Source organism: Sceloporus occidentalis, unplaced genomic scaffold, assembly GCF_023333645.1.
Source record: "Sceloporus occidentalis isolate IW3139 unplaced genomic scaffold, rSceOcc1.0.p SCAF_24, whole genome shotgun sequence".
NCBI lineage: Eukaryota > Metazoa > Chordata > Lepidosauria > Squamata > Phrynosomatidae > Sceloporus > Sceloporus occidentalis.
The window spans coordinates 5,529,347-5,544,418 of record NW_028317004.1 but is presented as its reverse complement, the minus strand read 5'-3'; the positions used below and the strand labels follow the sequence as shown (position 1 = coordinate 5,544,418).

General features: G+C 39.4%; 1 protein-coding gene across 1 annotated transcript in view; it reads left to right on the top strand.

Annotated features, from left to right (window-relative positions):
* The window catches only part of LOC149300549 (aminopeptidase O-like), a 146,689-nt gene that overhangs the window by 98,149 nt on the left and 33,468 nt on the right, over positions 1 to 15,072 (top strand). Inside the window, exons 12-13 of the mRNA XM_089485036.1 lie at positions 2,423 to 2,485; positions 3,435 to 3,518. Of these exons, the coding sequence (XP_089341162.1) occupies positions 2,423 to 2,485; positions 3,435 to 3,518 (147 nt within the window). The remainder of the gene's footprint in view (positions 1 to 2,422; positions 2,486 to 3,434; positions 3,519 to 15,072) is intronic.

The following is a 15,072-nucleotide window of genomic DNA, read 5'->3' as shown; positions in this document are numbered from 1 at the left end:
TGACAATTACAAAAACAGATTGTGATAATTCTTAAAAAAAAATAAATCCGTCTGCTGCTGCTTGTAATATTTCCAATGGAAAAAAGTGATTTCTGCTATAAGAATAGAGTTTGACTCGAGCTTTGATCACAAGCTTTTGATCCTGAAACAGGATAATGGTCACATAGGCTAAGTGGACTGTGAGGATACATTATGTACATGCTTTAAATGTTAATTGAGCCACATGGACTGCTTTTGAAGACATGTTATCAAGACTTTAAGACGGACAAGATCAATGCACGTTTTATTTTATAGCTGACACAATTAACTTGAAAAATACGGAAAAATTCATTTTGAGTCTTCGTTATTGCTTTGTAAAACAAAAGGATATTACACATACTATTCATATCAAAATGAGTATATACTAAAACATAAAAATGAGTATATACTAAAACTGAATCTGTGGTTGCCCCCTTTTATGAATTGTGGTGATTTCCAAAAAGGTAATTCTATCTCGTGTGATAATCGGGGTAATGTAGATATGTTGCCATATGCAGTATACCGAGTCCTGTGTGCTTTTGTTCAATAGTTCCTAAAGTTAACTAATTGCATGGTTACTTAATATTGAAAGTGATGGACAAACATAAAATATACGGTATTTTGTATTGTGGTGAGTGGCACACTGTGTGTATTTATGGGATGGGTTAGATGCAGTGAAGTAACCAGAGGTATAATGGTTATAGAATGATGGGTCATGTGAACACGAGGTGCCAAATTATCACAAAAACTAGAAATATGCAGCCTTGTGCACTCTGGTAATAATTACATTAATAGTAACGTTGGCAGCAAAAGCCAATAGCTCCAGGTTGAATGAGCCCACTTGTGCACCAGAAGGTCTTCTTGAACTCCTAGGACCTGGGTGCCTCCTTGCTCATCAAGGTCATACATGCAGTTCCTGGAAGCATGTGCAGGGGTCGCAGTAGATGCAGCAAGTTCTTGGGTACCCAATGGCTCTGCGGCCCTTTAACTGGTGGAGCAGTATATCTGTCTATAGGTTCTTGTCTCTCTTCATGGTTCCTGATGATGATATCAGTACAGAACGGTGATTCTCTAACAAGTGACATCATAACTCTAGTTATAAGTGGTTGTGACCCCAGCAGTGGGACGAGAGATAGGAGTGGAAAAAGAGTTCTATTCATTATTTGCTTGAACTATATGGCATCTAGTGATTCATTTTGGGCATCAAAATTAAATTTAGGAGCGTAAGATATATTTCAGGAAATTAGCATATAAATATTTGAAATAAATATGAAATATTGCAATATATAGGCATTTTTCACTTTCTCAGGAAGCGAGATTTCTGTCTTGTCTCATAAACAATAATAATAAAAAAAAATGAAAAACAGAAACTTGTGAGATTATGTTTTTAAGACACATTTTACCCTGTGTGAAAAGTTGAGTAAACCGCTATATCATATAGGATGTTTTTGGTAGACCTGCAGTAATATAAATGTAGGACACCCCCACCCCTGGTGTTATATATAGTTATTATATATATATATATATATATATATATAATGTAGTTGAATATAAATTGTGTATATATATTAGTATAAAGGCAAATTTGTTAAAGACGATACTGTTGATAATAATTATTTGAGGAGCTCAGTTAGCTGGCTGCCAATAAAGATGTTTATCAGATTTGCATACAATGTTTATCTGACTGTTCCTCTTGCTTTCCTTTGCTTTTCTATGTAAACTGCTCAGATTAAAATGAGTGATTTGATATTGTAATAGCATAGTTGAGTATTAGGCCGGAGTCCCCTCAGATCGCTGCAGTGTGTGGCGGTCCGGTTTGGGCACTGCAGGGGTAGGGTGACCGCATGCCCCCTGAATGTGGAGTGCTGAGACAGTAATGGTTTTAGTGCTCTGAAGTCTCTCGTAATATATTGTTTCGTGACGTATGGATCTGTATAAGGCACACTGTGTTAAAGGGACAGTCACTAGAATATAACAGCGTATCCTAAACTGGTTTATGTCACATGTACCCCGGTTCACTATGAGTGTGCAAATCACCATCGGGGCGGGGTGTACACGGACCGGCCCCGTCCGCGCCACAGGTGATCCCTCCACAGGAGCGGGAATCCTGTCACAGCGCGCAGGCTGCTGGTTACCGGGGACTGTAGCAAGCAGACTCCTCCCCGGCAGACGGAGCACTAGCTCGAGGTGCTCGCAGCCATTCTGCCCCCTGCACTCGGGACACAGAGCATGGCACGAGTAGCCGGCGAGAAGATGCCTTCAGCCAACTGCCCCTCCCCGGGGTAAACAGTACCGGGAGCTGCCTGCGCTCCTGGTGCATCGGGGGTGTGATCGCAAGGTGAAGCTGCGCACACTTGTCTTCGGCGCATACAGTATCTCATCTGCCTCTTCTCTCTCCGTGTAGCCCTTGCCGGAGGAAAGCCGTACTTTGCAGGCGAACCGATTGGCTCATCAAGTGAACGAAGAGGTAAGAGCGCAGAAAGCGCACTGTCGGTGTGCCTCTTCCAGCCCGGGGTTCTTCCTTTGTCCCATCTCCTACATACCACCTCATCCTAACAGCTCACTCTCCTGTCACAAACTTCACAACACACAATACCTTATCATATATCTATCTATAAACGTGTGTGTATGCTATAGTATACACTGAGCATGAGAGAGAGGCAGTGAGAGCACATACATGGAGGGAAAGTTTCCTTTCATCTTGCAAAGTTTGTGGAGTGTGGTGGAAATGAAGTGAGACTCGCTTCTTTTCCACCTTTGTTTAAGGCAGGAGTACAGAGGCATCCATTGGTAATGTCTCTGATCCTCTTCTGCCCCGTCATTTGTAGCTAGGCTTACTGTGCAGGTGGAGATGGCTGGATCCCCATCTCTTTCTATTGCCTTAAAGCCCATATAACACAGGAGCTTAGTCGCTGTAGCCATGTCTGGAGTTGCAAGCTCCGCTGGTACCTGCAAGTCTTGGTAAAAAGACTCGTTCCACTATCTGCTCGTCTTATAGTCCCTCGGGTTTTTTTTGGACCACCTCAACAAACGTAAGTTATTTGGAGAGCCAAAAGTATGGCAGCTACTACTCTAAATGTCCATCCGTTCCTTTCCTCTAAGCACCCCAGCCAGCATTATCCATCGTTACACTAACATGTATACTAATCTCATAACCCTCCTGCGGCTGTGATCTCGTTCCACAGAGACGGGACAATTCTCCCAAGTTTTGAGGGGATAAGGTGCATTCGGGGTTGTAGGGACTACATTTCTGATCATGTGTATGTGTTTCCTTTCTTTCCCCCTTCTGCTAAACGAAGCGATGGAAAAATGTGTGTGTGTGTGTGTAGCGTCTGTTTATAGTTGATTACGTAGGCTGGCCATCTGCACACAACTAGAGTATTCCTTTTATACAAGCAATGTAATTTAAACTTCAGGTCTCCAAGTGGATTCAGTCGGACCGAAGGAGCAGGCGAGGCAACAGACGGAAAAAACAGCGCGCTGAAGAATTTGATGGAAAGGTAAGCGGGGAAAAAAATACTTACTGTAAATTACTCTTAAAAAAAAGAGAGCGACAAGTCCCATTATATCTTGGTAGCTGTTTTGGTATATGTTTTTAATGCAGATTTTTTTTTTTATTATTAAGACATTTTTTTGATTGTTTTACCCATTTAAATGTTTATTAAGAGTAAACACAAACGATGAACTGTTGTAGTTTTTTTGTTTTTTTCTTTGTTTTGCATATAGCCATATAAGGAAGTGTGCCACCTCCTCGCATGCTCCAATGCTATTGGTGGGCACTCTGTTAGACTTGTATGTGACCCATAAAGAGGGAGTACATAAAGATCACTTTAATGTATAAAATGTGCAAAAACTGAATTTTCGCCAGCAAATGCCAAAAAGTTCCCGGTTAAGGTATTCTGATACGGTCCCTTTATTATTTGAGACTTTTTCATACGGTATTGGAATACCCTGCTTTACATACCTAGTGACTTGTTTGTGTTATGTGTGTGATTATCGAAGGGCTATAAAGCGAATTAGTGTACAGAAGTAGATAAGACTTTGCACACTGGATTGATGATATGTGTGTGAGACTGTTGCACATTGGATTGATTGTATGTGTCCCAGAGAAGGGTATAGATATGGCACAAGTGACGTAGATTGAATCTGTGTCCGTCTGCACCGATCTCGCGTGACAAGAAGTGTTTTATTTCCCTGGAACATCCCCTCCTGTCTGTTCTGTGTATTGCTATGTGACTGCGTGTATTTCCCAACACGCTGAAACACTTACATACTTTAACTTATTGTGTACATGTAGTCCTGCGAAGGGCACCCCAAGTGGCTGATGGCAAGGCTGAGCAGTTTGTTCCAATTATTCATTTTGAAGAATTATTGTTTTTATCTATGCAACCTATATGCCCTTGTCCTTCTCAAAATGACTTTTAGTAAGACAGGTGATATTTAAGCTCCACTTGAAGAAATTTAGAACTTTTTAATATATGGAAATATGAGCCTTACTCATTTCCTTATTTTTAGTTGCTTTTTTTTTTTTCATTTTGATATAATTAACTGGGAAAATAAACAGCAAACATTTGTTGTTAAAACAGGTGTAAATAGGTACTTTGCCTCTTGAATTTTCTAAATTTCATATTAATGGTATATTTTCTCTAAGACAGTCAAATATTCATAGTGTTATGAATATAACACTTATATTTAATATTTTTCATGAAATTAAATGATTCGTTGTTTTCCATTCATAACTAAAGCAATCATTTATTGCCAGCTGAATATGCATTGCACAAGCTTTCATTAAAGCATTGTTTTGTTTTTTAAGTTCACTCTTATCCAGCCCTCCAACATATATATATATATATATTTTATTATAGAGATCGTCCGAAATAATAAATGAAAAAAATACTGCCAATTAGGTTGTTTTAATAGGGGGCCCCCACATGTTGAAGAATAAAAAAAACTGTATAGGCGAACAAAACACATACTATTATGCGAGTTATTTAAAAATTGATCATACTTCCCCAGCAAGAAATACCTTTTTTTTTTTTTTTGTAATACAGGAAATACAAATTATAAAAAACCCATTGTTTAGGCATAAGCCTTTGTGACATACAACATGGAAAAAAAAACACAAATGTATTAACTTTTTTCTGAGTATTCAGTTTCTCTATTGGCTTGAAAACATCTCTATAAGGATTATAATGTTTGCGATTGATTCTTCTACAATTTATATTTATTTATATATTAAGTGCTTAAAGAATGATCCTAAATTGCCCTCTTTTAACCGCCCCGTCTACATTTTACTACGTTGTGATAAGAATGAAAAGTTGCGTTTATTTATATAGCACCAGCGGATTCTATGGCGCGGTTACAATAGGGCACGGCGAAAGTAAGAATTTAAATATCATTAAGAGACGTTAATCATACTGGTCCGGCTCCGCTCTTGTGAGCTTACAATCTATTTGGTGGTTGAGGGGGAAGAGAGACCGTGTGAGAGGGCTGCTTGGGTGATATAGAGAACTGTGTTGATCCCCTTTATGGGGTCTTTTAGATGGAACTGACCGGTGATTAGGCATAGTAACTTTAAGAGTCTTTCCTTCGTGTAAGTGATGAGGTTTCCGTAGTGGCGTAGTCGTTTTACAGAGGGGGTTTCGCTGGTTTGGGCTCGTGTTGTGAATGGGTCTCGATGTGTTTGGAGAGTAGTAGCAGCGAGGGCGTCAACGTCTGTAATCGGTCAGTTTTCTCAAAGCAATCAGGAGCAACGGGGAAGCTGATCTGCTGCCCCCAGCACAAAAAACACAGAGCAGAGCGGATTAAAGCGACATAATGAAGTGCTTATGTCCAAAGCAGACTCAAATGTGTGCAATTAAAACTTTAAAAATGTCTCTTACTCGCTCCCTGTCTAAGCCGTTTCCTCTGCAACACTAATCGTATCAGGAAGGTCGCTGTCTCGCGAGCTACTAACACACCTTCCAAAGCTGACAATAATAGCTCAATACTTCTTATACTTCTGTATGTATACTTTTAATTATTTTTTGTTACATAGATCTTTTTGTTTTTAGCACCAAAAAACCATGTTGTGTGAACATTGTTGTGCTTGAGATGATTATATATATATTTATATATATATTATTGTTGTATGTATACAGGATTTTGTTAACGATTACGGTATTGCCATAGTATCTTTCCTTTTTTTTTTTGTACGGTATAAGTTGCGTTTTGTGGTTTTTTTTTAACTATATTTGCATATATAGAAATGCAAACAATTTTTTTCGTGTATACCGGAAAGCCAAAGAAACCTTTTCTGGCCACTCATCCCGACTATTAAATTTTGTCTCTGACGGTTTTAGTTTATGTTTGAAGTGAACTTTGTGAAGAACTAAACTGGTGGTGAAATCTAACGATAATTAAACACATTATCCAGCCTTGTGCTTATTGTACAGCGTTTTTGAAAGTTATATTATACGAGATGCATAGGTTTTATTATAGCGCTAGACAGGCGGCGTTATATTACCTTACAGTCTGTCGACTTTGGATACTGTTTAGGCTTGATAGAGCTCCCGAGGGATTAAAACGCTGCCTGTCTCCTGCGGTAATAAAAGTGATGTTAATGACACGGGAAGTGGCGTGCTGGGCCTTTCTTGAAATGAAATAGATTGCCGGGGTTTTAGCTGTGCCCTAGACAATACACATAATCACGTGGACTACCTGAAAAGGGGTATTTTCTACATGTATCTAACCACCCAATCTTTCCGGTTTTTATCATTGTTAAAACGTATGTTTTTAGAAAAGTGTAAATTTCTTTGCTGTATGTACTGACTGTTTTTCAATGGAACACGAGCCCCGTATAACGCATCACTTGGTGACATCGCAAAACAACGTCATGTCGCTCTGGCATGAAAAGGCAGCCAGACCCCCGAGTAGCACCGCCATGAATGGCAGATGGTGTTGCAGTGTTTTTGTTGGGTTCATGCTGTCCCTGGTGTTCTGAAAGTATGTTATTTATTTGTGTAATGTTTTTTTTCTCGTTAATCATAAAGCTAATTAATGGGAGTTTATAGAGAAGTACCTCTGTTTTCTATACTTTTTTATTTTTATTTTTTGCTTCATTTCGGCATAAATATATAGTGTTTGACAGTAAAGTGTAAATTGTTTTATTTTTTTACATATGCTTTCTATTCTTCATCTCCTTATGTTTTTAACGGCCCGAAGCCTTCCTTGCCATTGTGCTGGGAGGCTTCAATCCTGATCACTGACCCTGCAGTTGCGGGAGTATGTGTCGGAGGACGAGCGCTCCCAATGCCCCTGAGTGATGTGCTTTAATATATATATATATTTATATATACATACACATAGATTGTAAAATGTATTTCTCAATTTTTGTTTGACGCAATTTGTGTGTTTTGAGTTTCTGGTTACTTTTCTGTATTATGCAATGTTCATCTTTTTCGTTAGAATGAGCTAGTTAAACGGCACTCAGCAGTGGCACGCCTCGAGTTTTTACAATGCTCTGGACAATGCTGCCTTTGTTTAACCAGTTGGTATGGTTTTAATGGATTACTGTATGTCGAGTGTTATTTTAGGTATGCGTTCTCAGACTTCATGGCAATCATGTAATGGAGATGTTTGGCTAAAGATATGAAGGAGCTGTCTCATTTTTTTTTTAAGGGAGTATAGTTTGCATTAAGGGCTTGAAAGTCGTATTTGCAAACCTTTTAAACTAATGACGCGATTTTTGTATTGTTTTTCATCATTGCCACATATATACTCTGCCTTTTAAAGCAGTTATTTTAAATAGAAAATAGTTCTATATTGCTGTGAGATCGGTCGCCAGCACAGTTGCAGGGCCTCGTGGGTTCCTTCAAGGCGATGGTGTTAGCGTGTCCGTGTGCACTCTGCGTACTGATGCATGTCCCAGAATCTGCCCAGTCGTCCTGACGGTCCACATATTCCACTCCTTGATGTAACAGAAGAATTTTTGAGTACTGAGTCATAATATGTTTTTGTACTTTTTTCCCGAATGTTTCTGGAAAAAGAGGATTACGAGGCTCCTTTAAAAATATTACAAAATGAGCATAATGCAAGGTAGATGGATGAGATGCCTCATCGCGGCAGAACTCTCTAATATATTTGCTGCCCGCAGCTTTTTATTGGAACAAGTCCAGGTTCCTGATTGGTCGCATTAGACATTAATTGGGAGGGGCTTAGTAGGAGCTCCGCCTTCACATTTCGGACAGTCCCCTTTTTTTCTGCCCATTTTGGACACGCTCAGCTGTCTTATTTTACCCATTTATTAATTAAACATGCTAACAGGGTAAACCAATACACGGAGTGAGACCGTTTTAGATTTGATATCTGTCACAAACGTATCTGCCGCACCCTCTGTTGTATCCACGTATAAAGCCTGATACAATGCCCTGCTGTATGGGTTAAAGATTTTATCCCCATTTCCAAAATAATTGTTTAGTAGCAAACAAGGAGGAGCTCTGTGATGTAGATCCCGAGGCACCGCAAGTCATTTCCAAGAGGAAAATATTGCAGGCTTAAAGTTTTCGTCAGGATCCTGTGTAATAAATTGCTAATTGTTTGCATTGGAATGTGCGTTGCCTTTTTGTAAAGCAGGACGTTGGAGCATGAAGTACCCGTCCTTGCCGACTGCTAATCTCGCATGCATGACATTCTAACATTGTGGTTATTTGCTGCTATCATCAACTGCTTTCTTTAACCCGAGAGTCTTGAAAAATAGGCTTATAAGGGCATTGGTTTTCTGCCAGACCTACAACTCCATTCCCTTAACTATTAAAGGGATCGGTGGCCTTGTGAATGTAATGCCGTGTGAAGCCTCTTCTACGACTGACGGAGCATCGGGCCACCAGACTTGGACCCGGTGAATAGAAAGCTTTCTGGCATATAGAACGTTCTTTGCGGATTTCTGAAGGTTTGTTCTAGCGCGGGTTAAATGTGATTTCTCTAGATTTACTGGTTGGAGCTGCTGACGTTCGTGTGCGTCCTTAGTTATGGGTTTTGATATTGTAATTGTATAAAAACACTGCCGTCCCCACGCAGCTCGGCCAGGACCAAAATCTAAAATAAATGTTGCCCTGTGTGGATGGTTTGATGTTTTTGAAAGTGAATTCTATGTATGGGTTATAAAATATTCTGTTTACTTTGCCATTAAGTGATTTTATGTGCGCTGTAACTAGTTAGTTTACGCAATCTTGTAGTTGCAGTTGTTTGGTGAAATATGTCTGTGTCTGCTTGGGAAAGAACAGTCATGAGTAGGGAATGAAAGAATGAAAGAACAGTCATGAGTAGGGAATGAAAGAATGAAAGAACAGTCATGAGTAGGGAATGAAAGAATGAAAGAACAGTCATGAGTAGGGAATGAAAGAATGAAAGAACAGTCATGAGTAGGGAAATTCCAACCTCCCATACCTACTGAGGTTGTTTTTCCCCGTAGCGTGTAGTTCTAACAATGGCAGACCTTCTAAAGAAACAGTAAGGTCAGATGACGCTAGTGTAAGCGCGAATGAGCATTCCCCGATCTGGTCTAGGGCAGGGCTCATGTCAGCCATCTGTAGGTACACCTGCTTGCATTCAGGTGTCCCTCAGCAGACAAAAGAAAATGAACGTTGGTACATTCCACAGCTTCCCGGGACACTTTTTTTTTTTTTTTTTTATATATTTCCCAAATACTGCAATTCTTTTGTTATTGGTACTAATTGCTAAAAGTATCAAATGCAGTGTTCTTTCAATGATGGCACCCTGTTACTAGAAGGTGCTTTCCATGCTGTCTGAGAACAACTTTTTAATTTTTTAATTAAATCAGGGACCTGCATGAATTAACCATCTTAGCCACATCCATTTATTTGTTTGTCAAGTCTGGTAGCAGAGTGCCTACATTTATTAAAATATCCTCAAGAAAGTGAGCTTCTCAGAAGGCTTTGCCTCGGTGCCTTCATAATGTTCTTTTTAATTTTTCATGACACTGATCAATATGCTTTTGTATTTATGGGATTTTTTTTTTATTTGGAGTGATAAAGACAGCGTGAAGAGACTCAAGCTGTAAAGGCTAACCTAGTGCGATCAATTACATTACCATTAAATTGGCTTTATCATTTATTCATGGGAGACTCAGCATTTGGGACATGATTTGGAGCCCAGAAACCAAGAGATTTTCCATAAGAGTTCCAAGATGAAAATGAAGACCTCGTTCTGTAGAAATGACATTGTGAGATCAGGTGCGCTTACCTAAAGTCTTGCGTGTAGAGAATTTTGTTATTTTCATTTCACGTTCTAACAAACATTTCTTGTAGTGTTAAAAAGTGGCTTGGTCATAGCAATCCATTTTAACAATATAATGCTCATTTAATAAACATGCATGTTTATAAGTGTGTATAAGATATATATATACTAATTTTTATATATATATATATATATATATATATATATATATATACTAATTTATATGTTAAAATAATACAGCTATGTATAGCTACATCATGTATTGCCACTTTAGGTTACTGTGACATATACCTTGTCTTTTATTCCTGATCCATGCTCTGCCACTAATGTCTGACTTTATAAAAAGTAGTTGATACACACCTTATATTTTCTCTCAATTTAATTTAAGAAAAAAGTGTTGTTAACCCTTTAAGAGAACGTATTTTCTTTTCTTTAGTATTTTTTTTTCCCCCCCACCCCGTTTGGATGCCTTAAAATCAACCATCAACTGTGAATAAACCAAAATAGAGCACTACAACAGAGCTGCTTCAAGTTACAGGTAGGAAGGGGTTGGCAGCCTGCAGTGCAAATAGCAACAGTTTGAGTCCTTGAGACTTCTGGAAACCCAAACCAGCAAGTCCTTTTTTTTTTTTTTTTTTCTTTGCATCTCTTCGTGATCTTCCGTCTTAGTAAATGAGCTCATGAGAAAATCTAGCCGCTGAAATGCAATATCGAAACACTGGGTGAAACAATATGAAACGTGATACCACATGGGACATATTTCTACATCTGTATAGTAGGGACAAAGGACTAAGACATGTCATAAATTCATCTTTGCCACAGGCTTTGTCTCTTTGGCAGTCTACGCTAAGCTGCTGATCAACGCCCAATGTCGCATGTCATCAATCATCACGTACAATGCGTGTGACTTTAACTTTCATGCGCATTGATGGCAAACCTTGGATGTGCTGATCATTTATGTATGTATTGATTTCGGCGGGAATCATTATTGAGATCGGTTTCATGTACACAGATTTCACCTATTCAGTATATAAAGTATATGTTAAGACACTCCAATATGTATATTGTAATATGTTGAAGTTTCCCTTCCCATGTTCTGAAACACTGTCAGTGTTGTCGGTGCAAATCTGGAAGCATATGCTCTGTTTGAGCCGTATTTTTCTGGGGGCTATTCTGTTACAGAAGGCAAGTTCTTACCTCTTTGACATAGTACACATTCCCGTATTTCCTTTTAGTGCTTGTAGGTAAATCATTTCACTTGGTATGCTAATTGTATGTTTTACTACATGGAATCTCACACCTCCCAGCCGTGTTGCTTGCTGCGCGCTGGTGTCTTTTTCACTCCTTGAAATAAGGATGGGGAAATGCCAACATATCGGTAGAGTGTAATATTCAGGGCTATACGGAAGAGGATTTAAAGCAAATCTCACCTATTCACCAGAAAGTAAAAAAGCATTTCATTTTTGACACTTATAGCTGGGTTTATGTGCACAAAAGACAGCCTTATTGCTGTGCGTATATGTTACTAGCCACCAAACCAATTCTTACAGGGTAATCGGGTATTGGGTGACTCCCTTGCAAAGTACCCCACAATTATCGCGCTATGTCGGGTATTGTGGATATCGGCATGAAAACATGATTGTATGTGTGAACTGTGCAGCTATCCCCTGGCTTCTGGATTATATTGACCTGTACACAAATTAGAGATTTTCACGTAGACTACATGTTGGACACTTTGGCGTTTATGCTTTGTAAATGAGATTTCATCCACGTAACACTTTTCTGTGGGCTTGCGAAAACACGTGGGCTTTTATAGTATTTGGAATATGTTTAAGGGCGATACATGAATATTTTTTCATTCCAGCAGGATGGTGGTGTCACTTCACTATTGATTATGTAGAGCCAACAGAATCAAGTTTCTCCATTGTGAAGGGCTGATCTGGTCCTGTATAATGCATAATTCAATGTGCAAGGAATCTTTGACGAAACCTTGCTGATTAAACTAAACGTTGCCCAGGATCTGCCACGCTCTTCCTCTGGTCTTGACCTTTTTATACATAGTGAAGTCAAGGAGCTGAAACCACAAGTCTCCGGTCATGTCTCCCTTTAGCGAATCAGCCTCCTTGTGTGTCCTGTGGGATCTTTGGGTCATTTTGATCATCTTTGGTAAATGCTGCATGACAGGGGTGTCAAATTATTTGATGGATTTTGTCTTGTACTTAATCAAATAATTGATATTGTGTCTCATTGAGCTGCGTATGTTTTGCTCTGTACAGTAGTTTGACATCTCTTGTATAGGGGGTAAAAATCAATACGAAATGACATCTTGGTGCATACGTGTGTTTGAACAGTAGGAACATCTGGATCTTCAGAATTCTAAACAGATCAGTATAGCTTAAGGTAATCTTGGGTATCAGCAGTAAAGTTTTAGTAGCCACAGCTGTCCAGCTTCTGTACATTAGCTTTCATTTCCTATAGTGGTCGTTTGCTAGAGAAATTAACATTAACCGCCAGACCGGGACGTACCAGGTACGTCATCGATGATGCGCGATCCCCAGCGATCCGTAGCAGCCACACCCCCTCAATTCCGTGCGCGTGATCACTTTGAAGCGAATCACGAGCATGGAATTAAAAGATTTAAATAAAACTGCAGTCTTCAAGGGAAGATGCAGTAGGAGGACGCCGGTCCTGAAGGGGTTAAACATCCTGATATATCTCTTAATGGATTATGGAGGACCAAGTCCCCATGAGCTTCTCAGCATGAAGGCTTAAGTTGGCCCTCAGTAATGCATAGATAACTCATGAGAGTTTTTAAGAAATCTCCCACAAGAAACTCTCGCTAGGGTTTGTCCTTCTTAATATAGAGTGATATCAGGGTGTTGAAAAGATATATAAATGTATATATGCACACTTCCGTTCACACTTTATGTAGCTTTGAGCGCAATATATTAGTTGTTTTTTTAATCATTTGTTTTTCTTTCTTATAGCCCATTTATACATAACCCCCAAAATGACGTTTTCTGCAGGTTAAACCTTGTTGTGCCTGTTGTCTAAAAGCCGTGTACAGGTGAAGTCGCTTGTCTCGAATATATATATATATAATGATTCTGCCAAATCGCAGCAGTGGCCTTCTTGATGGTTGCTAGCGTGTCTGCTCGTATATTGGATTTATTGGCTGTGAACATAGTGGTTCTTCAAATTACCTCCGATAGCATTATGGTCTTTTCTTTAGCCTTCTGAAACTTAAGATTTTAAAGGGTAAATGTCCCAGACTCCAGGCCTTCTACCCCTATCCCTTATCTTCAGACTATGACTTTTTTGTAATCTATGCTTTTATAGGCACATTCAGACAATCCACGGCTTTATAAGTCTTATTGCTGTAATTTGAATGACAGTAATTTTAATAGGACATTCTCTAAGAGCTGTGGTTGTCTCATGGTCTAGTCATTTACCATACATTATTAGATTAAGCTGGCGCATGATGTAAACCGAGATGGAGAGAGAGAGGGTGTTATGAGCTCAGGTTACTTCCATAGCCAGATAATCCTATTGTATTTATGCTTTCTCCATAGAATATATTTTGTTGCTTTCTCCATAGAATATATTGCTTCTTTGTCACATTTCCCAGGGATAAAATATCTGGCGCTAACCTTTTCTTTTTTTTTGGTGGTTTTTTTTTTAAAAATCCCAATAAACATCCTATATTAATTAAATTTATAAATACACATAAACTCTTTCTTTCTCTCATACAAATTCACCTGTTTGTTCCCTCCCTGTGTCACTCATATACCATGCTTGGGGGTCTAATCCCTCCCGGAGACCTTACGCCATGTTGAAACTGGGGATGATTACAAGCCCGTGCTCATTGAAAGAGCATGTTTAGTCTGGTTTCTGCTCTCGTCCTGCAGCTGGTTTGATCGCATGAAGACGGCGTGCCTGCTTCTTACCGCCCAGTGACAAATTGTATCTGTCTTGTATCATTAGACATTCATAGGAATCTGGCTTTCCTTGTTAGGAGCCATGGCATTTGTCAAACTGATGGTTTCAAGTCACAATGTATAACTCACAGGCCTCGTTTGTCTTAAACAGTCCCAGGCCTAGGTTAATAACAGGCATATACTGTCAGAGAAAGCTTAGTCTGCTCTCATATATGGCCACGCTTCGTTACCATGAACTAATTCAGCTCGTATCTAAATCTGGGGTCGGTTTTTCTAAATGTATTGTTTGAAACATTATCTTTAGAATCAAGAATCCATCTCTTCTCCAGATTTAAAAAGCCCCGTCTGGTTCAGTTGCGATACTTGCACATTATGAGGTACGAGTACCTGTTCCCGGTGATGTATCTGCTGTACTTGCTAAATAAATGTTTGGTGCTTGTATGGCTAGTTGGAGATGTGCCAGGTGCTGGGTGCTCTTAATGACTCTCCCTTTCTCAAACCGAGCCATTGAAATATCAGTGGAATTGGGTAATTTCTGCCACTTGGCTTGAATTGAGGTCCAGGAATTGTGCAGCTTTGTGTGGACAGTATGGCACGTGTAATGTAGAAAACCATGCATATTCTTTGTGTAGTAACGGAGTGAGGTGAAGAATCGGACAGCTGCTGTCTTGAAGGATCAGGAAAGAGGAAAAAATAATTGTTGGTTGCTATGTGCTGTTCGTCGGTGAGTGTCCTAAATGCGAGTATCTGCATGCACGGGGCGTGCTTCTCTCTAGCATGTGCTACCAAAGGTAGGTTAGTTGTCTATTGTGTACACAAAGGTAACTCTTATTCTAAATCCTTGCTTTGAAATAAAGCTAGTTCCGGCTTTATCGTGATG